Here is a 23,313-nt window from a genome sequence, read left to right on the forward strand (position 1 = left end):
GTAGTTGAAGGAAGAATGATGGGGCATTTAATGTCCTGCTAAGCCACTTGTCTTATGAATATCGATCCTGAAACATCAGTAGTTTCAGACAAAGGCAACTGTCCAGGAAAAAATTATGTTGTTGAACTATACTGAAACTATTGTACAAAACTAGATGGAGTCCTGTTTCCCTTGAATATTTTCAATTTTCAAGAGTAAATACACATCTATATATTTTTTCATTCATTGTTGATTATGATGCGAGGGACTGAACCCAGGTCTCACACAGATAAGGCATGAGCTCTATCACTGAATCACACCCCTGGCCCCAATATTTCTTCTTTTTTGATGAGAAAATACAGTGTATATCTGAGTTATAAGTACATAGTGTTGGAACCTTAGATCTTGTGTCTTCAAAGATGCCTGTGGATTCTCTGTTCCATTTAGGTATATATACCCTCTTTGGTCATTTTAAAAATAGCTTCCCATCAGTCACATATTGGAGTCTTATCTACTCAAGGACTACACTTTTAGAGTTGTTTCTTTAAGCAGGAATGGGGTGGGGAGAACTAATTTTATTAGAGGAGATTTAAGAACTCTAGAAGAGCTGCTGCCCTGATAATGAGACACCAGGTTCTGGTTTTGTGGAAATGGTAGGTAAGGTTAATCCTGATTAGAAACAATTCTGAAGTTGTTCATTTCCCCCTGCAAGTTGGGCCTCATGTATCTACACATTTTTCCTTTTAGTATTGTTTGAGACTTTACCATGACCATCTTAGAGGGAACTTTTTTTTTTGAGGAGTGGGGGAAAAATACAGTGTAGTGGGGAAACCCAGATGTGCTCAGCCAGGCACCGAGCCAGGGCCTGACCCATGCAAGACATGTGCTCCAGTCTGCTGAGCTCTCTCTTTGAATACTCTAAACACTGGTATTTGTTCCTATAGTGTTTCCTTTAACAAAAGGAAAAAATGATACTTTATGAATAAACAGAAATCAATAACATTAGATATCATATAAAGTCACATTTGGGTTTATCTGTATAACAGTACCTGCAAAAAGCTTCAAAAATTTCCTTCAAGAGGATCCTAAGGAGTTACGTAACTACCAAATAAACTCAGATATTACTTGATAATTACTACAGAACTCAATTACTTTCACACTCTGAATACCAAGGCAAGAGAAAAAGGAAGTTATTTACTAATAAATATTTAGGTGTGATATGTTAGCAGTTAATAAAAGGGAAAATAATAAAATCCGAGGTAAAGGTCAATTTCATACAGAACTATTAAAATTAAGGTTAAAATGTTAATGCTCAGTCTACTTAGTAGAAGATTTAGCCAAAAATAGGAGTTAACAAAACCTACATATATATACATATACAAGGCAGCTGTTTTTGAGTAACAATATCTGACAAAGTATGTTTCTCAATTAGGAAGACTTTTGGATTAATGATCCCATCTCATAAATGAATTTAAACTTATGCTTCTTGATTTAAACTAGTCTAATCACCATGCTCAAGTATCTCCACCAAGTAGAAAATCAAAAAGCGGAATCACATACTTTGACAAGTTCCTGTTGAGCCCATATCTGAATGGGTTCTACCTGTTGAGGTGTCTGAGTTTGGATACCATATGTGTTGAGAAAAACTTGAAGGCTAAATAAGAGAGAGAAAGAGACACTTTTAGAAAATGTATTTATAGTTTAGAAATGCTTTAAAAGGAGAAGAGACTATCTTAGCTTGGAGCCCAGTATTAATTTACAAATGTTGACAATATGCCTTTTGCAATGGAATCGAGATGTTTTCCTGAGTTCTTCACAAAGCATGTGATGAAAGTCTTGAGGGTAGGCAGAGAGGGTCAGCACTGACTGTGGCCATTCCCATAGTCTGTTTATACTAAATTTTCAAACCACACCTCAGGCAATACTGGTACTTGCCAGTGCTTAATGTTAATATGAACTAAAAAAAATATTTTTGATCTATTTAAAAAAAATTTACTTGAAGCATTATTATGTCCAATACTGTTAATAAATAGCATGCTATGCACAGTTACAAAATTATTTTTAAAATAAAAAAATGCTATTCAGTTAAAGTGATATTACTGACATTACTGAAATCCTGTCAATGGGTATATGAAATTAATCTCTATACTCATCCCAATATTATAAGCATAAAATAATTAATTCCCTTCCCACCCTGCATTTGGATTTCATACCGTTGGCTCTCTGCTACAAGTGCTACATGAACTACCAAATCATTTTCCAGTGGACCCTGTAAAACAGAAAAAAAAAAGGAAACATTTAGAAAGATCTGGTCATCATCAGTTACAATGAGAATCAAGGACAATATTAACCATCTCTAAGAGGTTCATTAAAATGATAGACACCAGCTGGCTCCAAACAATCACCTCTCCTTCCTTGCTCTCCACTGCCTACTAATCAATTTGATGGTGTAGACAGAGTAATGGAACACCATGGAATGAAGAGCCATAAATCTCAGCACTACCAGAGGGGCTAGCCTGTCAAGGCTATTTTGAATGATGCATAAGCGTAGCTTGGAGATTGAGTATCGTTTTCCATCATTTAACTCTGAAGGAAAGAGGAGGAACTAAAAATAAAAATCCAATTTATGTATCTGTAAAAAAAAAGATTGTGAGTTAAAATTGTTCACTTGACATCTTAACCACTCATAAGACTATTCTTCCTTGTTAGCCAATTTTCTTTTGGCACCTTATACATCAAAATAGTTTTGTCCTAATATATAGTTCCTATGGAAGAGGATGAATTATCCGTCGAATATATAATTAGCATTCTATTAATTAAATATAAGCTGTTAGCTTAATAGATTCTAATCAAAGATAATGTTGGATATTTGCTACTCTTTTTCTGTGGAAAGAATTCACCATTAACATACATTTATACATTGTTAAAGTGAATCTAATTTTAAGACTGGTTAAAATGAACAGAGAATATTAAGAACAAATAAATCATAGGATTAGTAATCTCTGAAAATACTGATTAAATTTTTTATAGCAATGAATCCAACATTCCCAGTAGTATACCTAAAAAGTTTGATTTACCATCAGTAGTTACTCTCAAGGGTATTCAATATGTCAGTAAAATTTATGCATGATAGAAGGTAGGAAACACCACGATACATATGTCAGTAGTAAATACTATATAATCAAAGGAATGGTTCCCAGAATCATTATGAAAATGCCACTTCAGGCAGACTTCCATGTGATTTAAGTGAATATTTAAGAAAAAATATTACAACCTAACAAAAATAAAAATATATTAAAATGCTATTCATTTCATTTTTATTTGATAAAGACCCTTAAAGTTAATGCTATTCAAGTGAACAAAAATTAATTACTCAGTCTTATCAATATTTCTAAAATAAAATGAAAACAAAGCCTTGTTTCTCTTTTTTTGACATTCTTTTTTATTTAATTTTAAAAAAAAATTTATTGAATCACTGTGAGATAGTTACAAGCTTTCATATTTGGGTTACAATCACACAATGATCAAACACCCATCCCTCCACCAGTGCACATTCCCCACCACCAATATTCCCGGTATACCACCCCCTTTCAGACCCTCTCCCTGCCTCCATGGCAGACAATATTGTAAGCCTTGTTTCTCTTGAATGAAATATAGTATATGCTTCATCTAAAAGAAGAAAAAAGTCTTAGAGTGAAGCATTATCTACCATCTTCAGAATAAGAAATTCTTAAAAGACAAGTACATATATTATAATGCAGATACACTGAAACTTCAGTAAATAAGGATCTTACAGATCCTAGTAGGCAAACTGCTATCTTCCTTTTGAATTATAGATTTATTTATTAATTATTTATTTATTTGGATAATCTTTGTTTCCATTAGAAATACTAAGTATTCAGATCTAAAGTATCCATATTGAACCATGGTAGGCATCTGGTTAGGGAACTATTAGTTGGCTAACGATTTTATTGTGAAAACTCAGCATTCCAGAAAGTTTCAGTTTACAAACTATATACCATAATGAGTATAGATCTTCAACCCTGGCCCATATGCAACCTATTTCCACTCACAGAAATATTTAGCATAGGCATTCTCATTCAACAATTCTCTTTCTTTGACTATGGAAGCTGGAATCATTGTCACTCATGATTAGGGAAATGCAAATCAAAAGAACATTCCAAAGAATTCTAAGCATTTTTAAAAGAAAATTTCCAGTGACTTACATTTCTCCCACCTTTCCTGTTTATTTCTTCAAAATTTCCTCACCTTCACTGACTCTGTAGTTTTGTACTCCACCATCAAATCCAGTGTTTCTCAGCTGAGGGTCAAAGGGATACTCCTGTAGGCTCTCTGATTATCCCAAGGGGACACACATGAAAATAGCATAATGGGAATTGGGGGTGGGCATAGAATGAGACTAGGAGGCCAACCAGTAGGATGAGAGTGGGTGCTCACACAAGCAGGAGCAACGCTGGAAAAAGACCTCCGTCTGAAAGAGGTTGAGGAACACTGATCTAACTTACTCTTCTTCTGGAAATAGAAATCCTCTCTTAGGTCCTTGGTTTTCTATTTATTCCACTTCTTTCTTTCCTCACTAATCCCATTCACTCTGATAGCTTTAATTATCACCGCATCAGATGATTCTATATTTATACATGGAATCTTGAACTCTCTTGAGTTTAAGCTCTCACATTTAAGTTCTGGACAGTTTCTCTTAATGACTTCCAAAGATGATAGTTCTATAACTCAGTTCATCAGTCCTATCTCCACTCCAGCTAGATTCACTCCAGCTTAAAACCTCAGAATCATCTATGGTTATTCGCAATTACTCTCCACATCCAATTTACCACCAAAATCCTGAGAAATCCTTTCTTCATAAAGTATCTTGACTCTTCTAATTTAGATAACCAAATGCAGGATTGAAAAGTTAAAACTACAATAAGACTCTTTATGTCACAGTCTACACCCTATATGTGAACACTTCTAAGGTTTTTAATAAAATGTATCCCTATTTTACATATAAAATTCTTTAATAAACTGTATCCCTATTTTACATACAATAAAAATGAAGCAAAGAAAGTTTGAGACACTTATCGAAGGCCACAAGAATAAGCAAACAGCAGAGTTAGAATTCAGACTATAGAGTCTGAAATCAGGATCACTCACTTATCCTGTCTTTTAAAGTATTTATCTCAGGACTATAAAACTTACATATAAGCCTTATCTTGTCATACTTCCTCAATGATTCCAGACATCTAATAGGTGCCTTAAACTTATCACGGACAAAACTAAACTAGTGATGTTTATCCTTAGATTAATTCACCCTCAAAGGATTTATCTAGAAAAGCCCCATACCATATATTGATTTGGTGTGTCCAAAGATGTTTTAGTCATCCTTGACTTTTTTTCCTAATAACCAATAATAAATTTAAAAGTAGGTAACACTTACTAAGAAACAAGTAGCCAGATTGTTATTTACTTATCAAAATAGCCCGTTAAGTAGGTTACTATGATTCTCATTTACTTATGAGAAAACAGAAGCACAAAGTGCTTATAAACTTATTAAACTTCATATAACAAATAAGAGGCAAAGTGGAGAGCTTCAACAATCTAATCAATCTCTTAAATGTTATCATATACTGTCTGCCTCTGTAATGAGGTGCCAGCTCACCAATTGGTACTAATGGCTCTCTACATGGGAAACTGTCTCATTAATCACACCACTTCTTTCCATCTCCACTGCTATGTCACTCTACTTGACGTAAACATTCTTTACCTCAGTCTTGCTCTGCCCACCCATAGCAGTCTATTCTGCAAGTAGAAATTATTTTTTAAATAAGACTTAAATCAGACAATCTAATCAGCACACACCTTACCTTACTCCCACACACATGTGCGCACACACACACACAGTCACTCTACTTAAAACTCTCTAGTGGCTTCTGAGCAGCCATATAATAAAAACTAAACTGTTTACTATGGTCTATAGGGCCTAAAGATCTATATGGTCTAGATATATAGGATCTAGAACCAGCCCATCTCTTCCTTTTTATTCTTCTTTGTTTTTTGCAGTCCTTGAATATGCCACTATGTTCCTAACACAGAGCATTGCATTTGTTGTCTGTCATGTTTTTCCTTCAGACTGCCCATCAGCCCTCTTTTCCTCAGAAAAGGCTTCTGTACCACAGCCCATCCCGTTGTGATAAATCATTTTATTTTGAAGGTAGTGATGTGGCAGGAGGGAAACGGGGACATTGGTGGTGGGAAATGTACACTGGTGAATGGTTAGGTGCTATGCATTGTATGACTGAAACTCAAGTATGAACAATTGTAACTGTGTATCTATCTCATGGTAATTCAATTAAAAAGGGGAAAAATAAAATAAAATATTTTATCATATTTGGTTGACTTCAGAATACTTTTCAAACCCCAAAACGTATTACTTTATTTAATTATGCACTCATTATTATTTGATTCAACTAGAAAATAACTCCCTGATGGCAATGACCTTGATCTGTGTTGCCCACTATTTTGAGCCCCTTGCCCACAAAGAGTGTTTGGTACATATTTATAATAATTTTTCAGGTAAGTTTCTCAATTCTGTGCTTTTCTATGAAATATTAATAGGGAAATAAGTCAGACAGAGGAAGATGTACACCATATGACTGATATGTGTGCAATTTAATAGCAAAAAAATACCAAACACAGAGTGTGGAGGGGACCCTATGAGGGTGAAGAGGGGACCCTGAAGCAATGGTGGAGGATAGATACCATAGTGGAAGTGGAGGGTCTGGTGCTGGAATGTTCTATGCATGTTAATGAGATCATATCATTATTAGTGCCATAAAATTATATTAGTACCATAAACTTGTAAATCATGTTGGTTAAAAATTTTTTTTAATCACAAAGAACAGATAGTTTCCAAAATTCAATGTGTGTGTAATATGAATAAAGGGTATCAAAGGGTATAAGCATATTACATACATAAATCAAAAAAGGTAGCATATAATGTGGTGACTATAATCAATAGTATTGAATTGTACATTTGAAAGTTTTAGACAATACAGCTTTAAGATCTTATTACAAGATAAATGTGCAATTATGTATTGTAAGGGATGTTAACTATACTTATTGTGGTGATAATATTGTAACATATGCGAATATAGAAGCATTTGTATACCTGAAGTGAATATAATCTCATATATCAATTATCTTTAATTTTTTAAAAGTACTTCATAAAGAGTCATCAGGTTACTATACAAGCACTTAACACAGTGTCTGGTATATATTTCATAAGCCTCCTTGGTTTTCTGCTTCATCTTCTGTGCTTTATAGGCTAATTTTCTTATATCAAGGCTTCTCAAATAGAAGTTGTCAAAAATGTTGAATGAATGAAAAAAAGGGAGAAAAGGCAGGTGAATAAAGATATATCTTTGTAATGTGGGGTATAATCATTAAACTCCAATGACAATGTTTTGACTCCCCAAAAGCTGCAAAAGGCTAGCTACAACTTTGTTGTATCGTCCACTTCTCTGTTTGTCTCTTCTCCTATCTTAGAAAATTTCACTACAGACATTTGCTTATATTCATCTCAAATTATTCATCTCAAGTTTCTCTTAACCTTCTGTCTACATGTTGACTATTTCTTCTGTTTCCTGTCTAGGTCCTGACACCCTCTTTCAACCCAGTGTCTTCTACTAATTCCATTAAACGTTGAGGTGTCCAGATAGCTTCAGATGCTATGATCAAGAGCAGTCTGTAAAAACTCACTTAACTTGTGCATTTCTTTGGAAGGATAATTGAGTTTTTTGCATGCTTATAAATAGCATGTATAATTATAGAGTGAGCCCTGCCAGGACTCCTCTGGTTCACTTTTCTTACTCAGCATGTACACAACATTAAAAAAAAATGGCAGCTGGTACTTATTTGATATTCTGAAGAAATGCATTTAAAAATTATGCTTTTTAAGGGGCTGGAGTGATAACACAGCATGTAGGGTGTTTGCCTTGAATGCGGCTAACCTAGATTCGATTCCCAGCATCCCATATGGTACCCTGAGCATTTCCAGGAGTGATTCCTGAGTGCATGAGCCAGGAGTAACCCTTCTGCATCGCCAGGTGTGAACCAAAAAGAAAAAAAAATTATGCTTTTTAAATGGGTCATGGGTACAATACAGGGTTTAGGACTTAAGCCTTGAATGCACTTAATCCCAGTTTGATTTTCAGCACCATATGAATCCCTTGGCATTGGTGGGCAGATCCCTGGATGTCCCCAAGAACCACTAGGGTTGCTCTGGTGGCCCATGGCAGCACCAAACCTAACCAGTACAGCAACATCTCCCCCTAGAATTTAACTGGCCAGCCCAGTTGTATATGAGTGGCCCTCGGTCACTTGAGAACTTCTTGGGAGATTCATCCCACCTTCAAGTCATTTTTTAGGACCTGGCTATTGTTATAAGGATGAGGCTGGGAGTCTGACTCATGTTGTCACCTGCATGCATGCATTAACAAAGTCAACATGACTCCACTGTTTGGGACCTCTCTCACCACTACATACAAAGTATAAGATCTTTCATGCATAGTCAGGGGTGTGTAAGCAGTGTGTTTAACCCCTGAGCAAGAACTGCCACTAAAATTGCTGTGTGAGCATACATCTATGAATGTGAACAACACAGTAACCTCTGGTGAACACTACAATTAGACTGTGTTCAAGCACAACAACTAAACAGCTTGATCCCCGGTGAGCCTTGTGTAAAGGCACTAAAACTAAAAGTGTAACCCAGCTGAGCTCTGGAACCAGATGTGCAATCACTGATGCGCCCAACAACTAAGCACATGCAGCCTACAGTCACTGTAATAACAAAGAGAAATGAGGGAAAGGGAAGAAAATGACGTATTTGCTTATATTTAGTATTGCTGCTTATTTTAATTAACTTTACACAAATCTTCCTCGAAGACATCTGAAAAATACTTACAACCCATTTTAATCATAGGATTGAGGATCAACAGTGTCATTGAAAATTCTGATTTAAAACATTCATTTCTATATATGAATAAAGTCAAATTTAATCTTAAATACATTTTATTATGAAAAAAGCATGTCATAAAATTTACCACCTTAATCAATTTTAATGTACAGATTAACTTTTATGGCATAACTTATCTATAAGCTGGACACTACTTGTATTAATGCTGAAACTCATCTTGCTCAAAATATATAACTATGGCAATTAAAACACTGCGTGCACATCTGTCTAGAATCTAGCTTTTAAATTACAAAAATGAGTTCAAAGCAGCACTAGGAGATTTGCATCTAGAAGTTATAAATAAAACAGTGCAATATAACATCACAGGGTATACTGAGGAACTTAAATGTGAATGTGCCCTAATGGTTTTTTTCCCCTTGTCCTCTTTTAACTTTTTCACAGCAGATAATTAATTCATATGGCTCAAAAAATTTAATTATGAAAAAAGTTTTCAGTGAATTATCTTTCCCACCAGCGGTTCCTATATCCATCCAGTTCTCTATCACCTACTAACCAGATAATTGCTATAATTATTTATGCCTACGTCTAGGGTTTCCTTTTGCCAGTGAAAGTGAAAAAGGGGTTCTGGGTTCAGTGGTAGGTCTGGGTTCAATATGTCTCATGTTGATAGGGACAAAAGGGAAACAGGCAAGGCAAGATTAGGAATATGGCCCTGAAGAAAGGGAATCATTAATATGGAATGTCACAATAGTAGCTTAGGTGGTGCCTGAAAACCTAGGCCCTGCAGATAATATAGAGGAGTAGAATGGTCCTCATTACACATGAAAGGATGTTCACGGGCTCTCCAGGGGCCCCTCTCTCAATGTCCATGTTTGGTGCTTCTCCACCTGGGGAAGGCTCTTGCCTTGGACGGAGGACGAAAGAACGAGGGCCAAGCTGGTTGCTAATTCGTTGCTGTTTATTCAATCTCTCATATCTCCCAACTCTCTTCAATCCTCCTCCTCTCTCTCTCTCTCTCTCTCTCTCTCTCTGTCTACTTCTCTGTTGTCTCTGTCTAACTGCGCAATTCTTTTTTCCCCACTGTATCCGTCTCCTTGCGCTCTCTCTCTGTCTCTCTCTCTGATGTCTCTGTTTCAATTAATCCAATCAACAATCCAACCATCCCATTCTAATCATCTTGGAATTTAGTAAAGAAATGCACCCCACCCCCACCCCTTTGTTAAAAGGTATTAAAAAGAGGAAAGGTGTCTACCTTTCTTTGGAATTCTTTAGGAGATTCCTTTCATAACCTGAGAGCTTCCCCCCCCCCCACATTTTTCTTTTGTTCCTTTCTGGGCCACACGTAACAGTGCTCAGGGCTTACACCTGCCTCAGTGTTGAGGAATCACTTCTGGCAGGCTCAGAGGGCCATATAGGGTGCAGGGGTATCAAAACCTGCTTGGCCACATACAAGGCAAGCACCTTACCCATTGTACTCTCACTCTGACCCCTTCCCTGTATTTTTTCCCCTTCCTATCCCTTAAATAAAGTCTGTTCTGAATTGGCCATTTAATCTCCAGTTTCTTGATTTCAATATTGACTGCTTCAGAACAAGAATCTGAGCCCTAGTGCCCACAATAACAATATGTGAAACCCCGGGTTTAGTTTTCGCATCATTTTAAAAAGGAAAAGGGGGAAGGCAGAAGCGCGGGGGCGTCCAGTGGCGTGAGCTGCCGAGTTTGTGGGTTTCTCCTCCAACAAATATGGCTAAGAGCTTGCGGAGTAAGTGAACAAGGAAAATGCGGGCTGAAAAAAAAGGAAAAAAGAATGCCCCAAGGAACTCAGCAGACTTAAAAGTATTTTTTAAAAAGTCACTGATGTTATAATAAAAGATGTTCAAGGGAGAGCAACTGTGATGGAACCCCAAAGTTGCCAGAAGATTGAATGTGCAGTAAAGGATGAAGAAGATGACATGAAAATGGAGACTAACAGTATGAGAAACAAGAAGAGTATTCTAGATCAGCATGGACAGTACCCTGTCTGGATGAACCCCAGGCAGATGAAAAGACTGAAGGCAAAGCGGACACAGAAAAAGAAAGGCAAACGCAGAGCAAAAGCAGCAAAAGCAGCTAAGAGTTTGGCCTGGAAGCCTCTTAAAATACTGAAAAATACCATATAGGACAGTTCTTTGATAAATGTGCTCACTGATTTCAGCTTCTACCAAATGAAAACTCTGGTTTTAACTTGACCTTTTACTTCAGTTCATAATTTCCCACCTATTTTTATTTTTTGGAAACTCGAATAAAATATTTTCTTTGGTGAATGAAATCTATATTGATACTGTAACTGGATGCTGTCCAATATATAAGGATTATCAGTCACCAAAATTCTATGCTTGTATTTGTATGACTTTTTTGTTCTTAGTACAGATAAAACATGTCATACTGGCAGATTTGAGGTAACTAAAATTTTTAAAACTTAACTTTAAAATAGAAAAATCTCCTTTGCGGCCCCGCGCGAGATCGACCCCGGAGGCAACTGAACCACTTTGGACACGAGCGGCGCCCCCAAAATGCCTCCAAACTGTGTGCTGGGAGCTTCTGGCCCAGGCGCTGCCGGCAGGGTATGCTCTTTTCTCTCTCAACTTTTTCTGTTTGAACCCAGCGAGGCTATAGCCGGTTTTTAGACTCTACAGGAAGCCCGGGATAGCCGATGGGCGGGACTCCCGGATCCGCCCTGTGCCGGCCGACATTTAAGCAGAGAGCCATGTGGGGACGCTCCTTTGCGGCCCCGCGCGAGATCGACCCCGGAGGCAACTGAACCACTTTGGACACGAGCGGCGCCCCCCAAAATGCCTCCAAACTGTGTGCTGGGAGCTTCTGGCCCAGGCGTTGCCAGCGAGTGATGCAATTACCAAAAGAATCTTCCTTGGACTTCATATAGAAATCCAAAACCGGGTAATATCTTTTGATTGTTTGATTGTCAGCAACGTGTAAATGTTCCTTTTTGGCAGGGCTTAACCTGGGGGGAAACTCCAAACAATAGTACTAAGTTTTTTGTTAAAGGGTAAAAGATTGTAGCGATAGAATTTTAGGCAGAATTTTCCCTGGACTTTAACGGGTCGGACTTTGGTGGGAAATTCTAACAAGAATAGTAAGTCTTTTGCTGAAATATTGAAGGCCACCAAAGTGGTAGCCATCTCTATAGACTGAACTAAGCCATATCCCCACGCCGGCTGAGAAGAAATATCCTTCTTTCTCGGGAAAAAACGCGGCGTGGCGTTAACCATAGTATGATGTCCATTAAGCTGACACGGACCTGGTGGCGTGGGAATCGGATGCAAGGGAATAAATTATTATGTACTTGGAACAGCGGGACGCTGGTGGAACCTTGAGCCGGGGCCGATACCAGCGTATTACTTTTGGTTCCAGAAACTGCTTGCAGACATTATACCAGACTATCAACTAAGCTAGAGCCCCACGCCGGCTGATGACGAGAAATAACCATCTCTTTTGGTTTGTTTCCCTTTGTCAGGCAGCGTGGTGATTACTAAACAGGCGTGATCTCGGTGGCGCGGGACGAGGGGGGAAAAAAATAGAAAAGTTATGTAACAAACAGCGGGACTTAATATCTCTACATTCTCAGCAATGGAGAGCCATCAAATGCTTCCTTGACAGTGGGACTGTCTTCTCTTTTTTGGGGGGAAACCCTAGCAACAATAGTGAATTATGTGTTGAAACATGGACTGTAACCAAGACAAAGCGCAAACGAAGTGAAACTTATCACTTACAAGGGCGGGGACTGGGGGGGTGGGAGGGGGCGGGAGGTATAATGGGGTGGTTGGTGATGGAATATGGGCACGGGTGAAGGGAAGGGTGTTTGAGTACTGTATAACTGACATAATCATGAGAACTTTGTAACCCTCCACATGGTGATTCAATAAAATTTAAATTAAAAAAAATAAAATAAAATAAAATAGAAAAATCTTTTTTCTGGGTCAGAAAGTAAGGTGCTTGCCTTGCACTCAGCTGACCTGGGTTCAATTCATGATACCCCATGTACCCAAACCTGCCAGGAGTGATCCCTGAGCACAGTGTGGCACAAAAAAATCTTGGCTCTTGGAGCTAAGGATTTCAAATTATAAGTCTGTAGCTGTGACTCTGGTTTGAATCCTAGCATCACCTATGATGGTCCCCTTACAACCCAGCACTACTAGGTATGTCCCCCTCCCCCACTCTGGATATTATAAATAGTAACATTTTGGAGCTTTGATGTTCTCTAATTTGAAATAAAAGAAGTTTTGTGTGTGGTATTTGAAGAGCTTTTCTTTAGTAAACTTTTAAGGTTTCCAGTAGCAGAAAAGACCAAATTCTTTAATCCATATTTTTATTGTAAGTTTGTAGATATTAAATTAACATGTACAAATCCATGTGCTTTAATTTTGAAGGATTACTTTATGTTTATCATTTTTAAACATCTATCATAATTCTACTTCTCAATAATATTAGCTGGCAGAGACTGGCAAGCTACCTGTGGCATAATCCATATGTCAAAAACAGTAACGATAGGTCTCATTCCCCTGACCCTGAAAGAGGCTTCAATTGTTGGGAAATACAAGGAGAGGCTGCTAAAATCTTAGGACTGGGTGGAATAGAGATGTTACTGGTGCCAGCTCAAGTATATAGAACAACAGGATGACAGTGACACAGTGACCATGATTTTATTGTGTTTGTTAATATGTTAGGTTGTTAATACATTTTCCAGAAATGTATCTTATTTATATCCCAAAGTATCAATAGTAATATATGTTCCTCAGACTTAAGTTTTCTAGACACCTAGTGGCAAAATAGTTTTATGAACTTGTAATTTGGGGAAATGCTATTAACTTAAAATTCACAAAAAATATTAGTTTAGTATGTTCTTAGAGAGTTCTGGAATAAAGAAACCCATTTAACTAAAAAAAAGCAAAGAGAAAAATCTGTATTATTACTTCTTCACATTTTAGAAAAACAGCAGAAATTCATCAGCACTTTTCCCAATTAATGATTATGTCAGCATTCTCATATATTAATACACAGAACATGTTCTTATTTTTGTTGCAACTGCTTAGTATTCCATTCTGTTCATGTACCATACTTATTAGTATCATCATTCTGTAACAGTATTCTCAGGTTCTTGTCCGCAAGGCCTTTAAGGTTAGTTAACCTTTTGCACAAAGTCACCATGATTATGGTTGCACCGTAAAATCATTAAACATCAGGTCTTAATTTTTCTTTTAACAGTGGAGCAAGCACTTAACCTCAATCATTCAAAGGTATTACTACCTCTGGATTATGTAGGTCATCATAGAACTGTTGTCTGAAATGAGCAATAGGATTGAATTTTGGCAGGGTAGAATGAAAGTAGTCCATATTTTTTTCAGGAGAATGGCACAAAATATGCACAGATATTCACTTTGGAAATAATACAACATATTAATAAAATCATTATTATTTATTACTATTATTAATATTCCCAGGCTGGAGCGATAGCACAACGGTAGGGCATTTGCCTTTCATGCAGCCAACCCGTGTTCTATTACTCCGCCCATCTCAGAGAGCTTGGCAAGCTACAGAGTATCGAGCCCGCACGGCAGAGCCTGGCAAGCTACCCGTGGTGTATTGGATATGCCCCAAACAGAAACAAGTCTCACAATGAGAGACCTTACTGGTGCCCTCTCGAACAAATCGATGAGCAACAGGATGACAGTGACAGGGACAGTGATTAATATTCCCTGTATTTTATAGTCATTATTATTCTCTATTTTATAGTCATTTGGAATGTCAGGAAATTAACATATCAAAAACTTGTTTTTTGTCATGTGTGACAAACTATACTATCTTATAGCATAAGAGTTTCTATTTTTAAAGATCAGAAAACTCAGATAAAGGGAGGTGAAATAATTTATCAAATATCACTGAGGTAAAGTTTAAATTTGTTTGCAGCTATTTCTTAGCCTAAATAAATATGATACATATTATAGCATATACTTCACAGATTTTGTTCTGCTTGCAGTTGGTATCAGTTGTGATTTGTATAAATTGTGGTCATCCAGAGGGGTAAAAAACGTGTGTGTGTGTGGATGAGTGTGTGTGTGTGTATGTGTATGTTGTGATACATAAAAAGCAGAAAGTGATTTATACAAAGAATTAACTCAGGCAATTTGGAATCTGGTAAGTCCCAATAGCTGGCTCAGGAGAGCTGCTGGTGTAGCTCCAGTTGAAGGTCAGGATGTTCACAACAAGTTCTAGTCCAAATACAGAAATAGGTAAATATTCCAGTTTGAAGGTTACAATTCTCTCAGGAGAGTAAGGTCAACCTCTTCTTTCTACTCAGGCTATTAAGAATAAGGAACACCCACTAACAGGAGGGATGGTGCTCAATCCACCAATTCAAATGTCAATCTCATCCCCAACACATTCCTTTCATGCAGAATAATATTTGAGCACAGATCTTGGCACCCAAATCCCTGTGAAATTGATAACATAGTTGCAGTAATATTTTCCAGCCACTGGGGAGCAGAATGATAAGACAAAATCTTTGTATCATACCAATAGGTACTATTCAACCACCTGAGGTCAGGTTTTAAGAAACTCAACTTCAAATGTTATTTACACCTAGATTTCAAAAAGGAAACAGAAGAGAAAGAAGTTAAGTAAGCAATCCCATTTACAACGGAATCACAATGAGTTAAGAATTTAGGAGTCACAGAGAAGGGAACACCAAGTAAAATGTGGTCGGAGGTCATGCAGGGGAAGGGTGATGCGTGCCGAATGTAGACTAGAGACTGAACACAATGGCCACTCAACACCTTTATTGCAAACCACAACACCTAATCAGAGAGAGAGAACAGAAGGGAATGCCTTGCCACAGTGGCAGTGTGGGGTGGGGGGAGACGGGACTGGGGAGGGTGGGAGGGATACTGGGTTTACTGGTGGTAGAGAATGAGCACTGGTGAAGGGGTGGGTTCTCGAACTTTGTATGAGGGAAACATGAGCACAAAAATGTATAAATCTATAACTGTACCCTCACGATGATTCACTAATTAAAAATAAATAAATTACTAAAAAATGAATTTAGAAGTCAACTTAATAAAGGACATGAAAGATTTGAACATGGAAAATTATAAGGCTCTTTAAAAGAAACAAGGTATACATGCAAGTGGAAACAAACATAAACAAATGGGACTACATCAAACTAAGAAGCTCTGCACTTCAAAAGAAACAGTGACCAAAATACAGAAAGAGCCCACAGAATGGGAAAGAATATTTACCCAATACCCATCTGATGAGGGATTAATATCAAGGATATACAAGACACTAGTAGAATTGTATAAGAAAAAAACCTCCAACCCCATCAAAAAATGGGCAGAAGAAATGAATAGAAGTTTCCTCAAAAAAAGAAATACAAATGGCCAAAAGGCACAGAAAAAATGCTCCACCTCGCTAGCCATCAGGGAGATGCAAATCAAAACAATAATGAGATATCATCTCACACCACAGAGACTGGCACACATTCAAAAGAACAAAAGCAACCAGGGTTGACATGGATGTGGGTAAAAGGGACGCTCCTTCGGTGGGAATGCCGACTGGTCCAGCCTTTCTGGAAAACAATATGGACAGTCCTTCAAAAACTAGAAATTGACCTTCCATATGACCCTGCAATACCACTTCTGGGAATATATCCTGAGGATGCAAAAGAGCACAGTAGAAATGACATCTGTACCTATATATTCATTGCAGCACTGTTCACAATAGCCAAAATCTGGAACAACCCAAGTGCCCTAAAACAGATGACTGGTTAAAGAAACTTTGGTACATCCACACAATAGAATACTATCCATCTGTTGGGAGAGATGAAGTCATTAAATTTTCTTATAAATGGATAAACATGGAGAGCATCATGCTAAGTGAAATGAGTCAGAAAGTGAGGGACAGACATAGAGAGACTGCACTCATTTGTGGAGTATAAAATAACATCACATGAGGCTGACACCCAAGGACAGTAGATACAAGGGCCAGGGGGATTGCCCTATAGCTGGAAGCCTGCTTCATGAGCAGAGGGGAGAAGGCAGACGAAATAAAGAAGGGATCACTAAGAAAATGATGGCTGGAGGAACCAGTTGGGATGGGAGATGCATGCCGAAAGTAGATAATGGACCAAACATGATGACCTCTCAGTGCAGACACTAATGCCCAAAAGTAGAGAGAGAGAGTATGGAGAATATTGTCTACCATAGAGGCAGGGGGAGGGTGGGAAAGGAGGGTATACCCAGGATATTGGTGGTGGGGAATGTGCACTGGTGGAGGGATGGGTGTTTGATCAGTTTGAGATTGTAACCCAAACATGAAAGCTCGTAACTATCTCACGGTGATTCAATAAAATTTAAAAAAAATTTAAAAAAGAAACAAGGTATAAATAAATTGAAAGATAACATACTCATGAGTTTGAAGAATTAACATTGTTAACATGAACATCTTATCTAAGTCATTATACAGATCCAAAATTCAACGGTATACTTTAAGGAAATAGAATAAACATTATTAAAATTTGTATGAAACCACAAAATTCCCTACTAACCAAAGCAATTCTGATAAGATGGGGACATCATATTCCCCAGCCTTAAATCATATCAAATATTTATAATAAAATAGTATGGTATAGACATAAAAGTAGGCAAACCAATAGGATAAACCTGAGAACATGATCAGAAACCCTCATATATGTGGGCAATTAATTTACAATAAAGAAGCCAAAAACATAAATACAGAAAGAAGGATGAATCTCCAATAAATGGTCCGGAGAGAACTGGATAACCATATGTCAAAGACTGAAATTCGAAAATTATCTTACCTTATTCACAAAATATCTCATAGTGAATTAAAATCTTGGGAATTAGACTCTAAACCATAAAATATGTTGAAGATACACAGGAAAAATATTTTGTGATATTGACTATAGCAAAATATATAAGTGGAAGAAAATATTTACATACCGACTATATATATAAAACATAAATATATGTTTTTAAAAAGTACTAATAACCAAGATACATAAAATATTTAAAAAATTTAAAAAACAACACAAAATAAACAGGGTCTTGGCTAGAGCGATAGCACAGCAGATAGGGTGTTTGCCTTGCACGCGGCCAACCTGGGTTCAATCCCTAACATCCCATATGGTCCCCTGAGCACCGCCAGGAGTAATTTCTGAGTGCAAAGCCAGGAGTAACCCCTTCCCATCGCCAGGTGTGGCCCAAAAAGAAAAACAACAACAACAACAACTAAAACAGGATCAGAGAGATGGCTCAAAGGGCTGAGTCCATGCATTGTACCTGTAAGGCTCAGGTATGATCCAGCACTTTTTGTTTCCCAAAGCTCAGGAGTGACCTTAGAACTCTGAGTGAGGAGTAGCCATAGAGTGCCACCATGGGTGTGGCTCCAAAAACAAAACAAACAATGCCATAAAAAAATATGGAGAAGAGCCGAACAATTTACCAAAAAAATACAGATGGCCAATCATGCATATAAAATTGGTATTCATTTTTATAAAGGCAACACATATCAAAATGAAAATGAGATATTACTTCATATCTGTTATAATGTCCCAGATCAAAAACAAACCATAATACCCAAAAAGGAAAGAGAGAGAGAGAAGGAGAGAGAGAAGCAGAGACAGAGACAGAGAGAGAGAGAAAGAGAGAGACAGAGAGAGACAGAAAGAGAAGAAAAGTGCCTACCATAGAGGCCGGCTGGGATGGGGTGGGGGGCAGGAAGAAAACTGGGGATATTGGTGGTGGGAATGTACATACGAGAAGGGACAGGTGTTGGAACACTGAATGACTGAAACCCATCATGAACAACATTGTAATGTATCTCATGGTGATTCAATAAAAGATAAAACTAAATTTAAAAAAAAAGTACCAATGGGAGTATAGAGATGTGGGTGGGAATGTAAATTAGTCCAGTCTCTTGTTAACTATATGGATATTTCTCAAACAAATTGAACCTTCATATGATCCATAAATTTCACTATCATGTGATCCATAAATTCCAATCCTAGGTGTCTATCTAAAGTATACACAAATATATATGTATGTATACACATGTATATATATACACATATAAATATGGTCAGAGAAATAGTACAGGGATTAAGGCACATGCCTTGCCTGTAGCTGACTGTGGTTTAATCCCCAGCATTGCATATATTTTCCTAACCACTGCCAATAGTTTTCCCTGGGCACAGAGCCAGGTATAAACCCCAAACAATGCTGAGTACAGCCTGAACAGTTCTGAAAGAGAGAGAGAGAAAGAGAGAGAGAGAGAGAGAGAGAGAGAGAGTTAATGAGTGAGAGAGAGATATTGATTATATGCACACCAACATTCACTGCAGTGCTATTTATCTGCAGTGTCAATATTTGAAAATAATGGAAGTACCCAACTACAGATGAATAACAAATATATAACATATCTATTAAAAATAATACTACTGGCTATTACAAAAGAAAGCAATTGGTTACAATATAGATGAAACATCTTGTCTTTTCCAACATCTTGCAACATCTCATACTAAGCAAAAAAAGTCAGAAAGGGAAAAATGTATGCCAGATGATCTCACTGATATGTGCTACATACAGAAACAAAGCAAGAGAAAGACAATGACCAGCTAAAATAAACCCTTTAATTTTGACCACAAAATTGAGATTTCCAAGTGGGAAGAGGGTGAGCTGAAAGGGTCGAGAGGTCAGTGGACTGTAGAAGTATGCTGGCATTTGGGTGTTGGACATGATTTAATGGTGATAAAACTGCACCTCTCGAAATACATAAATATTTACAACCTGGTATACCAATGTAACTGCTATAAAAAATTAACTTAAAAAACTGAAACCCAGCATGCCTGATGGCAAAAAAGAGAAAATTATCTGTGTATTATGTAATTCACACAGCATGTAAGACTTATAGTGATTATGTGTTAACATTCTATTGAGTCCTGATATAAGCAGTCTTACTTGTAAAATGTTATATTCTGAATAATTCCCTACAGTGAAAGGCTAGAATATGTTTGTTGAAAAGGGGGCAAGGGGAGAATGGAAGAAAGAAAAAAAGAAGTTGGCAAAAGAAAAGGTCATACTTCAGCAAGGCTGGGCTTGCCTCAAGGACAGTACATTGGAGATACTCGGTGCCTCTGATCTTGGGGCCTTACAGGAATTCATTTATGCTCATTAGTCTTCATCAGTAAGTCCTGCCAACTTTCGCCAGCATTTTTTCATTACTCTAATTTTTCAGCAAAACCTCATTAGCTGAAGAAACCAGACAGATGCTTTACACATCTCAATTCCAACTGGAGACACCACACTTGTATTTCTCCTACAGGAGCCAAGTAACAGGCTTTGGTAGTTTGAACACAGGCACATCCTGACTGGAACACGCTGGCATCTTGTTCTGACATTTCCACCCAAGCAAAAGCAACATGAAGGAAAAACTAATAAGGAATCACAGGGAGTGTAAGCAGAAATTATCCATGGGATAACAACATCAGACTTGGTTAAAAGGTTATACTGTGTCAGTGGAGCTAACTACTCAGAAAATGTCTTTAAGCTACTTGTTTTTATATAGTGCATAAGTGATTCACTAAATTTCCTATGTAAAAGAAAAACATATTCTTTAAAAGGTTTTCCCAGACCTTAGATTCGGAGTCTTAAATGTCTGAATGAATAAATCAAGTGATGCTTGTGACAGCAATCCTTTCAAGATCTGCAATATTATTGAAAGAGAATAATGATCATAACTTTATCACATGAACTGATTTGTAAAATTATTTTCACACCTTTCTAAATGCCTTTCTAAACATCATATAAAAACATGGTATTCTGGTAGGGGCAAGGGAAGTAGCTCAGTGGTAGAGTATTTACATGCCTTGCCAATGGTTCAATTTGGCACTTCCAAAAATTACCAAAAAAAAAAAGTTTTTACCTTTAAGATAGAAATATATAGATCAATGGATTTAGTATATATTATCCAATTTAGAGACCTGGTTGGATCCAGGTACCACATGGTCTCCCCTCCCAAGCAGAAAAATACCTCAAGCACAGAGCAAAGTTAAGCCAAAGAAAAGCAGAAAGAAAAAAATTAGAGTGCTAAAGATCATGCCTACTTCCTGGAAGCAATGCTAATTAATGACTTAGCTTATTAGCAACCAGGAGGAGAAACCCCTGACTTGTGGTGTTCATTTAACTTAGATTACAACTAAAAGGAAAAACAAATGATAAGAGTCACAAAAACACAACTGGTGAGGTGACCATTAGGCAGAATTATTAAAATGAGCATGAGAATGGGAAGGCAGAGGCAAAGAGGAGAGACCATGTCACCACATCCAGTTGTTCATTTGCAGGGTTTCTGTTTCATTTCACAGGAACCGTAAAAGGTTAGTGAGAAGAAAACACTCTTATCATCTAGGAGTGAGTGGGTAATGGAAAAACCATAGAAGGAGTGAGGATCATTTGCCCGTTTCTACTTCCTCAGAGCAGAACACTGAACTGTTTTATATGTTGGAATTCTGCAATATTTTGTGCAATAAATAAATAAATAAATAGAGTAAGTTTCCTTGCTTAAAAATTAGCAATCTACTTGATGGTGAGGAGACTGAGATCTGGAGAGGGGAAAAAACACCAGCCAATTTAGTGGCAGGCCCAGAAGCAATCCAGTCTCTGAAGTGACTTGGTCTGGAATTCATTCTGACTCATGCCTTCATCTGACTTGGCTGCTGACATAGTACTTTACAGCGTATTCGGTAGCTGCTACACACGTAGCTCCACTTGTGTGAAAATGAAGTTATTATAATTACTAAAAAGAATGGTCTTGAAGAAAGAAGAAAATAAAGAGCTTCAATACTTTCTCTTTCAGCACTAGACATATTTCAAGAGGGCAAAAAAACTTGGTAAGAGAATACAAAGAAGAATCTGTGGCAAAACTTGCTGGGTTACAGGAAAAAACATCAATAGAAGGAACCCAGCAAGCTCTAGAATTCAAAGTGCCATTAGCTATCCAGAGTCATCCTTACTGTTTGAAGCCAAACTGTTTTTAATGTGGATTCTCACAGGCAACCTGACTGCAGGCAAGTCATTCTACCATCATGGTAGCAGAATAAACTCAAATGTCCTTCATGTCACAGAGATCATATTTGAGCAAGTTTATGTGATAGAAATGCTCCTGTCTTATAGATTTGCTCATTTGTTCATTTATCCAGACATGGTAGTTTCACTAGGAATGGAAGATTCTAGATGAAACATTAGTTTCATTCTTCAGGGATCCACATTAAGAGAGAAAACAAACTAGACTCAAACTAGAAAACAAACTAGAATTTAGTATGATACTAAATACAAAGTGTTTAATGGGTTCATTGAGAGCAAGATCACAAGAGACAGCAGGAAGAACTTACACTCTTAAATATATATGCACCTAATGAAGGACCAGCAAAGTACTTAAAGCAACTACTCACAGACTTGAAGGAAGACATCGATAGCAACACAATACTAGTGGGAGATTTCAATACCGCTTTATTACCTCTCAATAGATCAACCAGACTCAAGCTTAGTAAAGATATACTTTATTGGAAGGAAGAAATGGAAGAAAAGGGTTTAGTATATATATATATATATACACACATATATATACATATATATATACAAAGAGAGAGAGAGAGAGAGAGAGAGAGAGAGAGAGAGAGGACACTCCATCCTCAAAAAGCTGAATACACATTCTTCTCAAATGTGCATGGGACATTCTCCAAGATAGACCACATACTGAGCCACAAAACATACCTCCATAAAATTAAAAAGATAGAGATTGTATTAATGATCTTCTCAGGCCATAATGTGCTGAAAATAGAAGTAAATCACACACAAACAGAAAATCAAATCAAACACCTAGAAATTAAACAGGTCACTACTGAACAATGAGTGGCTTAGAAAGGAAACTAAAGAGGAAATCAAAAGATTCCTGGAAACGAACGAAAATGAGGATACGAGTTATCAAAACTTATGGGACACAGTAAAAGCTGTGGTAAGAGGAAAGTTTATAGCTCTACAAGCATTCCTCAGGAAGGAAGGGCGAGACCACATAAATAACCTAACCTCACAACTCAAGAGTTTGGAGAAGGACCAACAAAAAGAGAGCCAGGGAGAGAACTATCTTAGTGACAGATAATTGAGGAGAATTTTATATAAACAACATCTGAGCCCTTTCCTTCTTTCCTTCCTTCCTTCCTTCCTTCCTTCCTTCCTTCCTTCCTTCCTTCCTTCCTTCCTTCCTTCCTTCCTTCCTTCC

The 23,313-nt window shown here is 37.3% G+C and overlaps 1 protein-coding gene and 1 pseudogene across 2 annotated transcripts in view; one reads left to right on the plus strand and one right to left on the minus strand.

The window, feature by feature from the left end:
- Window positions 1-23,313, minus strand: part of PHKB (phosphorylase kinase regulatory subunit beta) — a 262,109-nt gene that overhangs the window by 63,798 nt on the left and 174,998 nt on the right. For both annotated transcript variants that reach the window (XM_004600687.2, XM_055146377.1), the window contains 2 exons: window positions 2,193-2,248; window positions 1,540-1,633 (listed from right to left, as the gene is read on the minus strand). In XM_004600687.2, the coding sequence (XP_004600744.2) occupies window positions 1,540-1,633; window positions 2,193-2,248 (150 nt within the window). The remainder of the gene's footprint in view (window positions 1-1,539; window positions 1,634-2,192; window positions 2,249-23,313) is intronic.
- Window positions 10,711-11,126, plus strand: LOC105942793 (protein LLP homolog; annotated as a pseudogene).

The sequence above is a fragment of the Sorex araneus genome, chromosome 8 (genome assembly GCF_027595985.1).
Source record: "Sorex araneus isolate mSorAra2 chromosome 8, mSorAra2.pri, whole genome shotgun sequence".
In the NCBI taxonomy this organism is placed as follows: Eukaryota; Metazoa; Chordata; class Mammalia; order Eulipotyphla; family Soricidae; genus Sorex; species Sorex araneus.